Source organism: Indicator indicator, chromosome 1 (genome assembly GCF_027791375.1).
Source record: "Indicator indicator isolate 239-I01 chromosome 1, UM_Iind_1.1, whole genome shotgun sequence".
NCBI lineage: Eukaryota > Metazoa > Chordata > Aves > Piciformes > Indicatoridae > Indicator > Indicator indicator.
This window is the reverse complement of record NC_072010.1, coordinates 14,808,882-14,825,704: the sequence shown is the minus strand read 5'-3', so window position 1 is coordinate 14,825,704 and position 16,823 is coordinate 14,808,882. Positions and strand designations below refer to the sequence as shown.

General features: G+C 39.9%; 1 protein-coding gene across 1 annotated transcript in view; it reads left to right on the top strand.

The window, feature by feature from the left end:
* The window catches only part of TRPC6 (transient receptor potential cation channel subfamily C member 6), a 97,996-nt gene that overhangs the window by 52,199 nt on the left and 28,974 nt on the right, over positions 1–16,823 (top strand). The window contains exon 2 of the mRNA XM_054381205.1: positions 9,859–10,633. Coding sequence (XP_054237180.1) covers positions 9,859–10,633 — 775 coding nt within the window. The remainder of the gene's footprint in view (positions 1–9,858; positions 10,634–16,823) is intronic.

Genomic DNA, 16,823 nt, shown 5'->3' with positions numbered 1-16,823 from the left:
ACACTTAAAGTGTGGTTTAAAGGGTGAATGCATTCAGCATTTTGTATGGTTGAGGAAAAATGTTTGAGCAGTTATGTATTTAAATTTCAAGGAAATTAAATATAAAGTTTTGTGATGTAGCTAGGCACCATTCTAACCAAGATCAGGTAGTGGAAAATAGCAATTCATTGTTTTATTAATGGCCCTAAAATTAGGCTTTTATTTAAAGCTTATTGACAGAAGTTTTCAGCATCTGGCATGAAATTACACATGTGCTCAGGTACAAGAAGATCTTCAGACCTACAAGTCATACTAAACAGTCTCAACCAATTTCTTAGTTTCATCTATCCTGCCTTACCATCCTATGCTAATATTTTCTTTGCCTTGCAAAGTATGGTGTATAAAGATTCTGGTCTGGTAAAGTGCACTCTTTCCTTTTCCTTAAGAAACAAAAAATAAATACCATTTCTCTATTCAAAAGCGTTGAGGAATCAGAATGCTTTAACCTTTAATTTGTTGTTTCTGATGAATCTCCTTTAAGCAGATGCAGTTACGGTTTTGTTGACTTTCCACCTTGGACCATTTTTCTCTAATTTTCATAATCCTTTTCCCTAAACTCTTCCATTTGCTTGTCATTCTCATTTCAGTGGTGGATAGCTTCTTCTGTCAGTAATAAGCCACTGTTTTTATTGCCAGAGTAAAAGATCAGGGTAAAAATCAGGGGGGATGACAAATTAAATGAGGAGCCTGGGAAATGGTTGTTTACCCTATGTTGTGTGCTTTTTCTCCATCAACCATTAAATAGCCACTAAGATACTTTCCTGGGGAAGAGAGAGAAAAATTTTTTGATGTTTCCTGAAGAAAATGTTTGTCAGACAACTATTCTTCCAGGTTCACATCAACAGATGTGAACTTCTCACCAAGCTGTGGGTGAGGAAATAATCCCCCAAAATAATTTAGGTACTGTACAAAAGTGTTTGCACAAAAAAATCAATCAACTTGGAGAAGACACTTGTCAGCAATATGTAAACAAAAAACTATGGCAATCTAACTCTTAGAACTGCATCCAGGGCAGTCCCAGAAGACACATCAATTTCAACTATAATTTCAATTAACAGTTTTAAGATGACATATTTCATACTCGGAGTTAGATGTGCATTCTCTGATTAAAAAAAGCCCAGGAGTATAAATACTCATATTTATACCTTCCAAGTGCTTCAAAATGAAATACTTAAGGGATGTTAATTATGGGCTTTTCTCAGTCATTGATTATTTGGAAATTTTGTTGTAAATGTTAACAGCTGGTTTTGGCTTCTTATTTACAGAGCACTTCAGCACTAGCCTGCTTATAATTTAATACCAGCGTCTGAGGGTTATGGAGGAACCCATCCTTACATCAAAGTGGATGGTACTGTCACTGTTAATAATTTGCAGCACCAAATTGTAGACAATAATAGGGCTAAGAGAGACATGGACAACTTAGCCAATTTCTCTCAACCAAGTTAAGTCAGCTGTCCCCTAGCTAATCCTACCACTTATTTACCTCAGCTGTTTTTTAAGATCTCTGGAAAACCTAAGGGTTTTTTTTTTTTTTCAGAGACTTGTTCTAAATGTTCACTCTCTCCACATTTAGAGATTCTTCCTTTCTGCAGTCTTACCATGTTCAGTGCTGTAGCACAGTACTGCAGAGAGATTCAAACCATGGGTCTCTCTAAACTCTCATCCTATCTCTGATTGGACTAAGTATATAGTATTTAGTTTTACATATGTTACTATATATTTTATATTTATCAATATACATACATTCTAACATACATATCGCAACTCATTATTATATCATATACTACATGTATTGTTATATTTGCACTGCAAGTATATGATAAGAGTAGAAGAATAGAACAACCAAGTAACCCTCTTCCCTGTGAAATATTTTTTCACTGTCATGTTTCAGGAACTTCAGTGGTTGCCAACCCATCACAGACCTGAATAGAGACAAATTGTACTCTTCCTTGCTTTGAACTCTCTATTTTCCTTGTATCTTTTCTATATTAAACAAAAACTACTTGTACTTTATTTTATGTCTCCCAGATGGCTGATCAGCTCTATAGGCATTCTCTACACTAACTGTATTTGTTCTGTATTGTTCTTGAAGTGCACCATAAGTCTGTGTAACACCAATATTATTTGATACCTTCCCATTCCAAACTAACCTAGGCTATTCCCATCATTTACTATGTACTTATCCTTACTTAGGTACAAAACCTTTTCCTTCTTGTTTTCAAATTGCATAGCATCTAGTGGGGTCCCTCAGGGGTCAGTACTGGGACCAGTACTATTCAATATATTCATCAGTGACCTGGATGAGGGCACAGAGAGCACTGTCAATAAGCTTGCTGATGACACCAAGCTGGGTGGAGTGGCTGACACACCAGAGGGTTGTGCTGCCATTCAGCAAGACTTAGACAGACTGGAGAGTTTGACAGGGAGAGATTTAATGGAAATCAGCAAGGGCAAGTGTAGAGTCTTGCACCTGGGAAAGAACGACCCCACGGACCAGTATAGGTTGGGGACTGACCTGTTGGAGAGTCCCCTGAAGGGGAAAAGGGTCTGGGGGTCCTGGTGGATGGAAGATTGACCATGAACTAGCAATGTGCTCGTGTCCAAGGCGGCCAGTGCCATTCTGGGGTATATTAGAAGGGCTGTGGTTAGCAGGTCCATTGAGCTTCTTCTCCCCCTCTACTCTGCCCTGGTGAGGCCACATCTGGAATATTGTGTCCAATTTTGGGCCCCTCAGTTCAAGAAGGACAAGAAAGTGCTTGAAAGAGCCCAAGTGCAAAGCTACAAAATCATTAAATGAGTGGAACATCTTCCTTACGAGGAGAGACTGAGGGAGCTGTGTCTCTTTAGCTTGGAGAAGAGGAGACTTTTATAAATATGTAAAGGGTGAGTGCCAAGAGAATGGAGCCAGGCTCTTCTCAGTAATGCCCAATGAAAGGACAAGGGGCAATGGGTGGAAGTTGAGGCATAGGAAGTTCCGTGGAAACAGGAGGAAAAATTTTTCACCTGTGAGGGTGATGGCAGGGGCTGCCCAAGGGGGTTGTGGAGTCTCCTTCTCTGGAGATATTCAAAACCCTCCTGGATGCATTCTTGTGTGATCTGGTATAGGTAATCCTCCTCTGGCAGGGGGGTTGGACTAGATGGTCTTTCAATGTCCCTTCCAACCCCTAACATTCTGTGATTCTGTGACTTCAGACCACTTTTTGTCAGGCCCCATTAAAACCCTAGTCTTGCTTTCCTCCTCTTTTCAATTCCCATGCAAAAAACAGAGTTTGTGTTCTGTCATCCACCACATGTAATGAATATGTTAATTAGCATTGGATCTAAGTCCAATTTTGTGGGCATTTGACTTTACACACTTGGACTGATAACCACAGTTTTCCAACCATGTGTGCTTTCTCTTCATAACTTCTTTCAGCCTCTTTCTTTAGTTCTCTTCCTGGATCTTGTAGTTAATTGCTAATTGACTGTTTACCAATGGCATATGAAAATGAAATTTTAAAATCATTGATTTGGTTTGCATTATTTAAAAAAAAAAATTCTATTTATAAAAAATCTGTGGCCTTTTGAGTTTTCTGGGAGCTCACCTGCAGAGAGATTCAGAGGTGATCACTTAATGGTTTCAATGTGGTTTTAGCTAGTTACATGAGTTTCAACAATAGTGGATAGTATTGTCATGTTCACTAATTGGCCAGTTTTCAAAATTCTTGAATTGCAAGAGATTGAGGAGCTTGAGATTAAGCCAGTGTGGTGATGCAATTCTATTTTCTTCATTTACTTTGCTTTGAGATTATTTATCTCTGTGACTTGAGTATTTTCCCTTTGGATATTAGCAGCAGTCTCAGCTCCCTTTTTTCAGCTCCCTTTTTTTTTTTTTCTTCTCTGTGCTTCCAGCCTGTAGATTTGCTGTCAGTATACATATATTTTCTTTTCATGAGATACAGGCATTACATCTGGGTTTGCATTTTATGCACAAGTAAGAATCTTCAGTGTGGTGTCTCTAACTAAAGCATGGTTGTGAAGGCAGAGCATAATTAGATTTTGTGAGTTTATATGCTCCAATTTCCTGAGAAGTTGTGTAGTCTTCTTTCAGTGGTAATACGTTTTTAAAGGTTAGCCAAACCTCAAGTTTTAATCAGTTAACAGAGTACTCTTACACAGCAACTTTGGAGTATAATACACCCTTTCACCTGAATAAAAGGAAAAGAGAAGCTACTGTGCCAGATCTAGCAGCTATTGCAAAGCTTATTACTTTAGATGATAATGCTTTGGATACTCACAATAGTATCCCATGCCCAAACTTTCTCAGAACTCTTCTTAACATGTCCTCAAAGGTAGCTGAGGGTTGAAATTGAATCTTTCAGCAAAGTTCTTTCATTTCGCAAATCGGGGGTTCACTGTCAGACACCTTATTAAGGAAAGTCAGCAAAGGTGGAAGAAAGAAGACTTATCTCTGGCTGACCAAGGAATCCATAATGCCTGAATGATATTTTTGATGTAAATGCACCAGAGAGATAGCCAGGGATGTACATTTTAACACAGAATGGTTACTAATCACTTTACTGCAAACACTGACACATGGGATTACTGGTTAGTTTCAGAAGGTGTATTTGAGTGGATTTTTAATGGCATGGACATAGCAGGAGATGAGATGACCTTGATTTAGCTCAGCAAAATGAAGGTAGAGAGGGGATATGCTTGCTTTGTGTTCGTGTGTTGCAGGTGACCATTGTTAGGGGAAAGTTTACTTAATTTGAAATACAGTTTTGGTTCCCAAACAAAATCAAATAGATATAAATTGGCCTTTATTAAATTTAGGCTGAAAATTTTATTAATGTTTCTGACTGCAAGAACAATCAAATTCTGGATTAGGCTTTCAGTGGGATTAACAAGAGAAAATAGAATTCCAGCAAGACAGCAATTTCCTTTAAAATAGAGTCTGATATTTTAATGGAAATTGTTTGAGATGGTATCTGAAGTTGTAAGGGACTTAACTCCATCATCCTTCTGTCTGTTTTCCTACCAAATTATGTAAATTAAAGGAGGCCTTAGTCAGATAGGATTGTTTTTTAAAAATAGAAAAATTTAAGTGCTCCACATATCTTAAAATAAATATCAAAGGTAGACAGGAGAATTGTTTCTCCTTTATCTACAGAGTAGATAAAAATACACAAGAATCCTAATGTTCCTAAGGTAGAAGTGAGACAAGCTGAACACCAACCACCTTATATAATTCACAAAATCAACTTTATTATAATAAGTAGAAAATAGAGACTGTGTGACCCTTGCTCCTCTCTTGCATTTAATTTATTATTTTATAGAACTGCTCCCTATAATATGATTTCCAGAATGATGATGGTATTACAGGCTTGGCCATGCTGCCTATTTAGTAGTAGTGTGGTCATTTAGACTGCATTTCCTCCAAAGTGCATTAATAGTCTCTTGCAACCAATAGTTATTCAATAGTCTGGGAAGGTTAAGTTTTCAAATGGCTTTAAGAATTACCTGTCCAGAATCCGTCACAATGGATGTTAATATGAGAATCTTTTTGGTAAAAACTGGACTGAAAACACCTTAGTAATGATAAAAAACATGTAGGAGCATCAGAACATAACTGGACTGAACATACTCTTCTGGATGATCAAATTTCTTTCCCTGCTCTTGGAGATAATGAAATACACTCTTTTAAACAAAATCCTGAATTAATATTTATTGTGTGTACCTAATTAAGCAGAAATAATAAAGCAGAATAATTTGTTTTCATTGTTACAATTAAATATGTTTTAGTCTTGTGCTGCAACACCCAATTTTAATTACAAATCCTTAGTGTTAGTTAACTTTAATTGCAAATGGGCAAAATTGGATTTTTTTTTTCCCATACACGTAAAATATATTGATGTATGGAAAATGGATTACACAGATTCTACAGCTCTGCATCAGAAATGTGCTACTGTCCAGCAAGCACTGGAAAAATCTTCAATTTCATTCTGTAATAAGTTCTACTCCAGAAGATGAGCTACTGTCTAGCGAACGTATGCCCTTAGTCTCCCGTTTAAGCAATGTTTTTCTTCTAAATACAGGCCAGGACAGAGGAAATACTACTGGCCAAACAAGCTAGTTCTAATTCTTCTTCACTAGCAATGATTACTCTTTGTGTGGATAAATTGTGCTGGATGTGTTGCTGGAATAGGAATATAATCAGTTTCTATTATTTGATAAATGAAAAAGAAAATTCTTTAATGAACTGCAGTTTTTGGCTGGTAGTTGGCTAAATAATAACTGTAAAAGGTTTGTTTCCCTGTATAAAGATCAAATCCTAGGAAAATTCTTTTATACTGGAATTGTTTAGCAGGGCACATAAAGATATTTTTATTTAAAATCAATGATATCATTACTGTCACTTTGTTTAAATAAGATCTGAATCTAGAATGAATGCATCTTTTTTTTTTTTTTGAAGGAGTTAAAATATGATTTGTGGGCTGAATTTATTTTCTATTCAAATAATTTCAGTACAAATTATTAGAATGATGTTTACTAGTAAATGATTGCTTCACAGATCATGAAGGAAGAGGAGCTCAAGAAGGAGAGTTTACCATCATGCTGCTCAGTAGGATGGTTTCTGCATTTCAGGTTATTGTGCTGTGCAATTCGATGATTAGGTTATTCAAAATTGAGAAGGCAATGGGGAGCTGCAAAAGTTGGAAAATCTGTTTCCTATAAGTAAAAATCCCCCCAGTCACTATGCACTTTAAAAAGTGACATCTACCAGCTCTTTCTAGCCTTGGTGTAGCCTTGTTTCAGGACTGTGTATTCGGTTGGCCCAGGTCAGTCTTCCTTAAATGTAAATAAAGCTGGTGAAAACTGAGGCAAAGAAAGCATTGAGTACCTCAGTCTCACTTGAATCCTTGGTCACAGAGTCCACCACTCTGTATTACAGTGAGACCCCATGAATTTCCTTCTTTTTGCTTCTACTGTACTTTCAGAAGATGTTTTTTTGCTGGTCTTCATATTCTTTACTACTTCTAACTTTGACAATTTGAGGCATTTCCAGCACTGCAGAAGACTATATCTCTGGAACAGAAAAGGCAAGAGGCAACAAAGAAATTCATACTTGAAGTTAAATATAAACAATGTAGAAGAAATAATATCTTGTAATGTTACTTTTTGTGAAGATATTTTGAGTGAAAAATTACTGATTTTTTCTTCTTTTTTGTAATTTAGATATTTAAATTCATATTCATTAGTAAGTATTTAATCAACAGAATATTACTCATGGTTACTATTTTGTGGGAAATACTGAAAATAGTGGTGTATTTGAGCATATGAATGTAAAGAATCATTAGGCTACCATTCAAAAAGAAAAAACAAGATGAAGTCACATGAATATTATGTAGTTTAGCAGAGTATTCTTGGAGAGGAAATGATTTGCAATTGGGATCTTAGCTGACTGGAATAAGAGTCATGAATTAGATTTTCTTCTTGTTTTGTGGCATTCCTCAGTAAACTTAGCTTTGGTATGGTTCACTTTATATTTTAATAATGAAATAATAATTAACTAATTAATACAAGATCTGAGAAATGTCTGAGGGTTTCAGTAGAGTAGAAGAATGGACAATATTTCAGAGCTATCATCAGCAAGGATTGGAAGAATTTGGTGGCAAGCCACTGAGTAGAGGAATAAATAGGATATCAAAGTTATGAACTTTCTTAATGAAAAGGATGGTGGAGATGGAGAGTAACAGATGTCACACAATGTGTTCGATAGGCTTTTATCTGTACAGATTCCATTTATGACTGAGCATTCCATTATAACTGTCAGAAAAACATTAGCAGGGCAAAGAGGAGAATGTAAGCTAAATAGCTGATGAAGCAGTGATGAGAGTAGGAGTAGTAAGAGCAAGTGAAGTCAGCCTGCCTGCTTTTCTGAGGCAGAAGAGAATTTCTGTATTTGTGTGCCCTGCTGTCCTGTGCAGTCCTTCAACCTGCTTCCCATGACTGCTGAGTCCTGTCACACCATGACTCCTCTTCACTCTGAGCTGTGATTTAGCACCCATGTAGATCAAATAAAGAACTTTGGGTGAATTGCATCTTGAGGTCACGTAGGCTAATGTGGGCTTCTCCTACCAGATGAGCAGATGTGGGCTAATCTTGCTGCCTTGTGCTGTTGATACTGGCTGTATCTGGACTGAGGCAGTCGTTGCATGTAATCACTATTCTCCAGGTCATCTTTGTATTTAAAATACATATTTAAACCAGGAACTTGAGATCTGATTTTTTTGCTTGTTTGGTTGGTTTGGTTTTGTTGGTGGGATTTTTTGTTTGGTTGGTTTGGTTTGTTTGTTTTCATACTTTGCTGTTTCAGTGAAATTCTTCAAACTATATACTAGATCTAACAAAAGTGTCAGAAAGTAGAATGTTCGTTTGAAGAAAATACAGTTTCAGTCTTGCAGCAATTCTCAAACTGAGCTTATTTTTTTTTTTTTCTACTGGAAATATCCTTGTAACCAGAAAGTGAAATCTTAGCATGTGAAAATGTTACAATGCTTTCTTCCTTTCTAGCACTTTTTAATTAAGTGGCTGTACCTTAGGGATGTATGGGATACCAAATGATGATAAGTTTGGGTAGAAGAGTGCTAGGAAAACAGAGTGCTTTCCGTGTAAACCTGAGAAAGAACCTTGACAGCACTCATGAGTGCTGAAGTAGCTGGCTAAGGGTATTACTAAGCCACTTTCTATCATTTTTGAAAGGCCATGGAGAACAGAGGGGGTGCGTGAGGATTGGAGGAAAGTCAATGTCACTCCCATCTTCAGAAAGTTCAACAAGTGCAAATGTTAAGTCCTGCACCTGAGGAGGAATAATCCCGTGCACTGGCACAGGTTAGGGGTTAACTTGCTGGAAAGCAGCTCTGTGGAGAAGGATCTGGGAGTGATGGTGGACAACAAGTTCACCATGAGGCAGCAATCAGCCTTTGTGGCCAAGAAGGCCAACAGTATTATGGGTTGCATTAAGCAAAGTGTGGCTATCAGGTCAAGGGAGGTTCTCCTCCCCCTCTGTTCTGCCCTGATGGGGCTGCTCCTGAAGTATTGTGTCTAGTTCAGGACTCCCCTGAACAGAGATAGGAAACTACTGGAGAGTGCAGAGGAAGGCCACAGGGATGATGAGGGGACTGGAACACCTCTTTTATGATGAGAAGCTTAGAGACCTGAGATTCTTAAGCCTAGAGAAATTACTTGGAGGGAAATTTATCAATAAATGTAAATATCTAAAGGGTGGAGGTGATGAGGCTGGGCTCTTTTTAGTGATGGCCAGTGATAGGACAAGATAAAAACTAGAGCAGAAGATGGTTCACTTGAAGTTAAAGAGAAACTTCTTTATGTTGAGGACAATGGAGCACTGCAACAGGCTGTGGAGAGGTTGTAGTGTCTCTTTCTCTGGACACTTTCAGAACCTGCCTGGATGCATTCCTGTGTAACCTGATCTAGGTGTACATGCCTTAGCAGGGGGGTTGGGCTAAATGATCTCCAGAGGTCCCTTCCAACCCCTATCTATGGAACATGAAGCACAGTCCAGCTTTACTAAGACCTACACAACAGCTGTGGAGGACAAAACAGTGAACAAGAGAGGGGAAAAACCAACCTGATTCCAGGGTTCTGTAGTGACAGTGGTACACAAGGTGTGTCAAAGTCAGGGTTTGTGGTGTACATGCTACATTCAAAACATACAGCATAAAAGTGATAAACATAGTTGTATTAATTATTCTTTAAAATGAATATGTCCTTACATAAACCAGAACTAATAAGTTAATCTCTATCTCCCCACAGCCGAGGCAACGAGAACAGACTAGCGCTACGACGCCAGACCATCCTCCGGGAGAAGGGGAGGAGGCAGGCCAGTCGGGGGCCAGCCTATATGTTTAATGACCACTCAACGAGCCTTTCTCTCGAGGAGGAGCGCTTTCTGGATGCAGCAGAGTACGGAAACATTCCAGTGATTCGCAAAATGCTGGAAGAATGTCCCTCGCTCAATGTCAACTGTGTGGACTATATGGGGCAGAACGCCTTGCAGCTGGCAGTTGCCAACGAGCACCTGGAGATCACAGAACTTCTGCTGAAGAAGGAGAACCTCTCTCGGGTTGGGGATGCCTTGCTTTTGGCTATTAGCAAAGGTTACGTTCGGATAGTGGAAGCCATCCTGAACCATCCAGCGTTTGCCGAAGGCAAGAGGCTTGCATTGAGTCCCAGCCAGTCAGAGCTCCAGCACGATGACTTCTATGCATACGATGAAGATGGCACACGATTTTCCCATGATGTTACACCCATCATTCTGGCTGCTCATTGCCATGAGTATGAGATTGTCCACACCCTCCTGAGAAAAGGAGCTCGGATTGATAGGCCACATGACTATTTCTGCAAGTGCAGTGAATGCAATCAGAAACAAAAGCATGACTCTTTCAGCCATTCTAGATCCAGAATCAATGCCTACAAAGGTCTGGCCAGTCCTGCTTATCTATCTTTGTCCAGTGAAGACCCTGTAATGACTGCCTTAGAGCTCAGCAATGAGCTGGCTGTACTTGCCAACATTGAAAAAGAATTTAAGGTGAGTAGAGAGATACTGATTCTGACAGACACAAACTCAGTCGAAGGTCTTTTTCCCATTCCTTGAGCAGAAAGAGATCAATATCATCTTCATAAATAAACAGGATAGCATGGGAAAATATGTAACTGTTTAATTAATAGAAGATTTAAATCTGTGGGAATGTCTTATTGCTCTGCGCAGATTGTAATTCACACTGCTGATGTGGAACGTGCCAGTGAACTTATTTTCCACTTCCTGTCAGGCAGGATAGTAAAGGAGGCCCATCAAACCCATAGGTGAAGCTGGCTTAGGACAAAGGAAAGCAGGGAATAAAGTGGTACCTTAGTAATCTGAATTTTTAATGTATCACAAATGCATGATTTTGAAAAGAAATAGTTGAGATCTAGGGATTCATGGCACCTTAGATCCTTGAAGCATGAGTGTTCTTTGGGAGATTTTTGTTATGTAGATACAATGGTGCACAGCCTACAAAAATATGTATCGGTTTATTTATGTTAAGAGAGTAACAGGGATGTAAACTTTTTACTGTCAATAAATTACAAATCAGACATTGTGCAAACTTTGGCAGTGTTAGTTATGACTTAGATTAGCTAAAATCCCTAGGACTGGGTTTACCTAATGGGACTGTTGAAAGCAGATGTCAGTTTATGATACTACTGTGACAGAGCAAGATACACAGACTTCACTAGTAGGAGATCCAACCCCCACCAAAGCAGTAATAGAATAATCTTCACCACTGTGGTGGGAAGAGTCTGAAATTGTCGTTATCAGTATTTAATGTTAATCTTCTTAACAGTGCCACAGTTCTCAAGGCTGTGAGCACATCTCTGCTCAGTGAACCTGAGGTGAGATGCTGCCATTCAGAGTTAATTACCCCTAACTTGTAGGTGTATCTTTGTGGCACCAGTCTGTTGTAAGAACCTGAAATCTTTCTTGGAGAGGTGAAAGAAGGAGGAGGAATGTGCGAGGGGATCTTAAAAGCAGCAGCTAACCAGCTGGGGAGAGTTTTTTACTTTATATCAGTAAGATGAAGTGCTGGGAGGAGCATTTCAGCATAGCCAGTAGGTTAAGGGAGGTGTTTCTCTCCCTCTGTTCTGCTCTGCTCTGCTCTGGGGAGACCCCACCTGGAGTACTGCATCCAATTCTGGAGCCCCTATTACAAGAAGGATCTGGAGGTGCTGGAACGTGTCTAGAGAAGGGCCACCAGGATGATCAGGGGGCTGGAGCACCTCTGCTATGAAGACAGATTGAGAGAGTTGGGGCTGTTCAGTCTGGAGAAGAGAAGGCTCCAAGGAGACCTTATTGTGGCCTTCCAGTATCTGAAGGGGGCCTACAAGAAAGCTGAGGAGGGATTTTTTAGGATATCAGGTAGTGATAGGAGTAGGGGGAATGGAGCAAAACTAGAAGTGGGTAGATTCAGATTGGATGTTAGGAAGAAGTTCTTCACCATGAGGGTGGTGAGACACTGGAACAGGTTGCCCAGGGAGGTGGTAGAAGCCTCATCCCTGGAGGTTTCTTAGGCCAGGCTGGATGTGGCTCTGAGCAACCTGTTCTAGTGTGAGGTGTCCCTGCCCATGGCAGGAGGCTTGGAACTAGATGATCCTTGAGGTCCCTTCCAACCCTAACAATTCTATGATTCTATGATTAATGCAGAGGATGAAGTTCCTGGCAGAAATTTTTAGGACCTCAGTGTACAGAGATTTCATCCACTGCTTTCATGTACAGTTCAGAGAATATTTAAACCACATACTCTGCTTCTTTAGCAGCTGCTGAATATGTGAACAAAAGGACTTGATTAACTTAAAGGGAGGTAAATTTAGAACAGAAAAGAAAAACATTTTTCATATACCATAAGTGCAGCCTGTTTAGTTCACAGCTATGTTGAGATAAATAGGATGTCTGATTTGTAGGGACTGTAAACCTCTGTTTTACCACAGTTGGAGTGACACAGGCTAAGATTATTATAAAGATAAATAACATCATCATCTGGAACAGTCAGCAAGAAGTGTCCTTGAAATGTATGCTGCAGTATTTGTCCCTGGTGCTACAAGGACAGAGAATGTTGCACTTGAGAAAGGATGGGCTAGTTCAGAGGGAAAGCTTCTTCATCCTGTCCTGCAGTACCTTGAAATGGCCCTCCTTGGTGTGATCTGGCTTATCCCCAAGTGAGTTCTGGTTGTTAAATTCCCCTTTTATCTCATTTGCCTTCTCTAAAACTAGAGCTTCACTTTTAGTGTAGTATTGTATTAAGGATCGCAACAGAGGTTTTGAGGTACTGTCCCTCAGCAGGACAACAGGAGGCCAGGCAAGAGCCAGAGCAGCTCTGTATTGCAGGAAGTTAATCAGCCAAACTCTGCTGGGGATATACATACTGTTCAGAGTGAAGGAGAACAGGAACAATGAGGGGCAGGCCCACAGTGCAAGAGAGAAATTTAACTCTCCCTGAATTCAAGGTTTCACCAGGAACAGGTGGCTAGTGATGTAAGGTCTTTTGGGAGTGATTTGTTGGATACTAAAAACATGTGGTGGTTCTGGGTAAATATTAAAACCCATGGAGTAGGTTTGTATGTACATTGACAAGAGTTAACATTTACACTATTGGTAAGTGATAACATTTACAATATCTGGGCAGGCTGGGGGCTTGACTGAGAAATCCCCGAGTTAGGTTAAGTGCAGGCAGTACAAAGGTTGTGTGTACAAGTTGCAGGAAATGGACACTGTTGTCTTTACTGAGTCGGGGCTTGTTTGTGATCCTGCAAGCTCATGTTCCTGCTTGCAGCAGTTTGTGTGAAAAAGTTACCCTTTATTTCAAGAGTCTCCTACCCTGCATAAAAATGCTGTTGTCATGTGTTAGTGTAATCAAAACAAAATTACATCTTAAGTAAGTGCATAGATTAGCTGGACAGGGCAAATCTTTAGCGCAACCTATGGTTTGCCTGAGCCATTTAAAGTAATTCAAACTTTATCTGAATGAAAATTCAACTTTATGGTAATACACTGGTCTAAAAATCACGTTTTTAATTTTTTTTTTTTTTAATTGCTGGTGGGGTGTTGTTGCATGGGACCTTCTTAGTAGGTGCCTACAGCAACCAGTGACACAGATACTTCCCAGATCTTCATCAAGAGGCAATGGTAAGGGTTAATGTTCAACTGTAATGCTCAAAGTTTCACGACTAACTTATAAATTACTTCTCTCTCCTGTCTTACACCATCAGTTAATGTTAGAGATAACACTGATCATGAAAGTGTGACTTGTGGAAAACAGGAAATGCCGTAATCAGCACAATCCACTATTCTCTGGAATAAACTCTTATTTGCCTCAAATGTCTCCTGCAGTGTCATGTAGTATTACATGCCTGTTATATTTTACTGCTGATATTGTTTTCACAGGTGTTTTGAACGATCATTCTTTATTAGGAATAAACCCAGAAAAAAGTAGAAGGTGACTTCTGAAGAAAGACTAACTGGACAGATGTGTCAGTCACAGTATAGGAAAATTGCTGTACCAAGCAAATGGCTAATTCAGATTCCTGAGTGATTCTGAGATCATCGGGATTTTCTGAACACATTTTTTGTGGCGTGGCTAAGTGTGCAGCTTTACCCTGTTTGATATTATATAGAATATTTTATTTTGGGGAATTATGCTCATATTTTCTGTCATCTAAATTGTTTGTCCACCCCAGAGCATATCTCTGCTATGTCCATAAGGATGAAGATGATATCTGACAAATGTTGTCCTGCAGAGATGTGGCCTGGAGTTTTGAGAGGGACAGCTGTGGCCCAGTACTGTTCAAAATGGATAAGATTTGCATTTAGTACAAAGTCCACTGCAGCAGTAATGGCAACAGAATGTTTTATTGTTTAGTGGGATGGAGTTGAAAGTGTATTTTTAAATCAAACATAGATATGTTACTGTTTGCGATAAATTAATATCCCTAATAAGGTCATCTGAGTTTGCTTTTCCAATAAGAAGCAAAAAATCAATTTATCATCTCAAGGTCTAGCTTTCCTTTGCTTTTCATTTATACAACTCCCATTACAGAAATCAGATCCCAGTCTTCACTAAGGGTGTTGTCAGTACCCTTAGTGAAAAGGTAACATCACCTTTTGGAGAAGAACTGAAGCAGTGAAGGAGTAAGGGCCCCCTTTATCAGGGGGATAATGTGTTTATCTGCCTACTAAGATGCCCTAATCCAACATTTATGTCCCACTTAATTCACAAGGCACTTGGAAATCTGAAAATGTCATATAGAAGTACCAATGTTTCTGGTCTTGGCCTCTATGGTCCATTAAGATAGGCCAGGATGTGGTCTGGAGAGCTGCTCCATCTCATCTGTGGGGTTCAGTGTCAGCCTACATCCTGAGAGTATTTTCATCCTGGGCTCAGTCTGGAGGAGAGCAGGAGCCTGTGACTGGTCACAGGAGTCTGCATGAAGAAGGTCCCTTTCTTGTGAGAGAAGTGGCTGTGGTGATGCTTTCTTGGCTGTGATCTCCTGCTTACATGGTCAGAGGTAAGGCAAATCATGGTCAGATGAGGTTTACAGAATGACTGTGTCCTCTTACCCAGGACACCAGGGCAGTCTGTGGCTGCTCCTACCACAAAGAGGAGGTGACCCCTCCCAGCAGCAGCCGCTATCGTACTCACTCCTGTCATTCCTCTGCCACCAGCATCTTGTTTCTGTGATTCCTGATTCCCCACAGTGCTCAACCCAAATCATCACCATCCATTTGCAGAGTGGGAGCAGCCAGTGCTTCCCATTCTTCCTTGGCATGGCAAACTGTTTTTTATCCCTAAACTACCAAGGAGCCCTGAACCAACATTGTCACATGTGTAAAGTAAAGCGCACACATACGTTATTGCAGAATTAAGGGCTGATTCTTTGTTGAGCTTCCAACTGTAATTTAATTGCTAACTTCCTTCTTAAGTCTCCCAGGACTACTTTTTAAATTCATTAAGTTTGCAATTTGCGTTAAAAGAGCCTTTGGCCCTTTTCCAAAATCAATAGAGACAAATTACCAATTTCTCTTTGCTCATGTTAATGGCAAGAGACATGTGAGACTCTGGGGGAATGGGAACTTTCTGTGCATGTGTAACGGAGAGACACTGAAACAGCAAGAAGAGTGTACGAATAATTTTTGCTGTCACTACACATTTAACTGGACTAAGGAGACAAGGGACAAGAGATGGCTCATTAGGTATTCTCTGCAAGTTAACACACGAATTCTTAGAAACAAACAGGCCTACAGGGAAGATGGGGAGGGACACTTTATCAGGGAGGGTAGTGATAGGTAACATTTTCAAACTGAAAGAGGGTAGATTAGGTATAAGGAAGAAATCCTTTACTGTGAGAATGGTGAGACTGGAACAGGTTGCCCAGTGAAGTTGTGGATGTCCCCTCCCTGGAAGTGTTCAAGGCCAGGTTGAATAGGGCTTTGAGCAACCTGGTCTAGTGGAAAGCGTCCCTGCTTGTGGCACAGGGTTTGGAAATAGATGATCTTTAAGATCTCTTTCCACCTTCTGTCGTGGTTTTAGAGCTGACAGAAGCTCTTTTACCCCTCCCCAAAGGAGTAAAAGAAAAACTCTCCACACAGGATCGGAAAGAATGGAATGACAGAGTAAAAATTAGCCAGGCCCCTCAAGGACAAAAGCCTCAATGCCCCCAAAATACTAAACAAGAGAGAGCAATCTGCACTGGGAGCAAGAGAGAGGGAAAAGGAGGAAGAATAGCTTGTGCTGTCCATTTATAAGGGGGAGTAGATGCAGGCATGATGGGATGAAATAACAAAAGATTACACTTTCCAGTGTCCACTTCCTGGGCTATTTAGTCCTTCTGGAGGACTGTACTCTCTGGTTAAGACATCCAGCCTTGAACCCACAACACCTTCCCCTATTTTTCATAAGGGAATATGTCTCAAGACAGCAAACTGAACTGGAGCAGGGATTTGCATTGCCTTCAGCTAACTGTTGTGTTACAACCACCCTGTGCTGTGCCTGGGATGGAGGTGGTGATGCTGGGTACCACCCAGTTCCCCAAAGCTTAATTGCTGTAACTGTCCACTGAGGACATTTCAGCTGAGCTACCACAACTGATCACAGCTGTGGCAGTATGTCACAGGAGGGGAAGTTATTTTATTGCATTTGCAAAAGAGAAAATAAACTGATGGAGATTGTGGGTAAAATTATTGGATG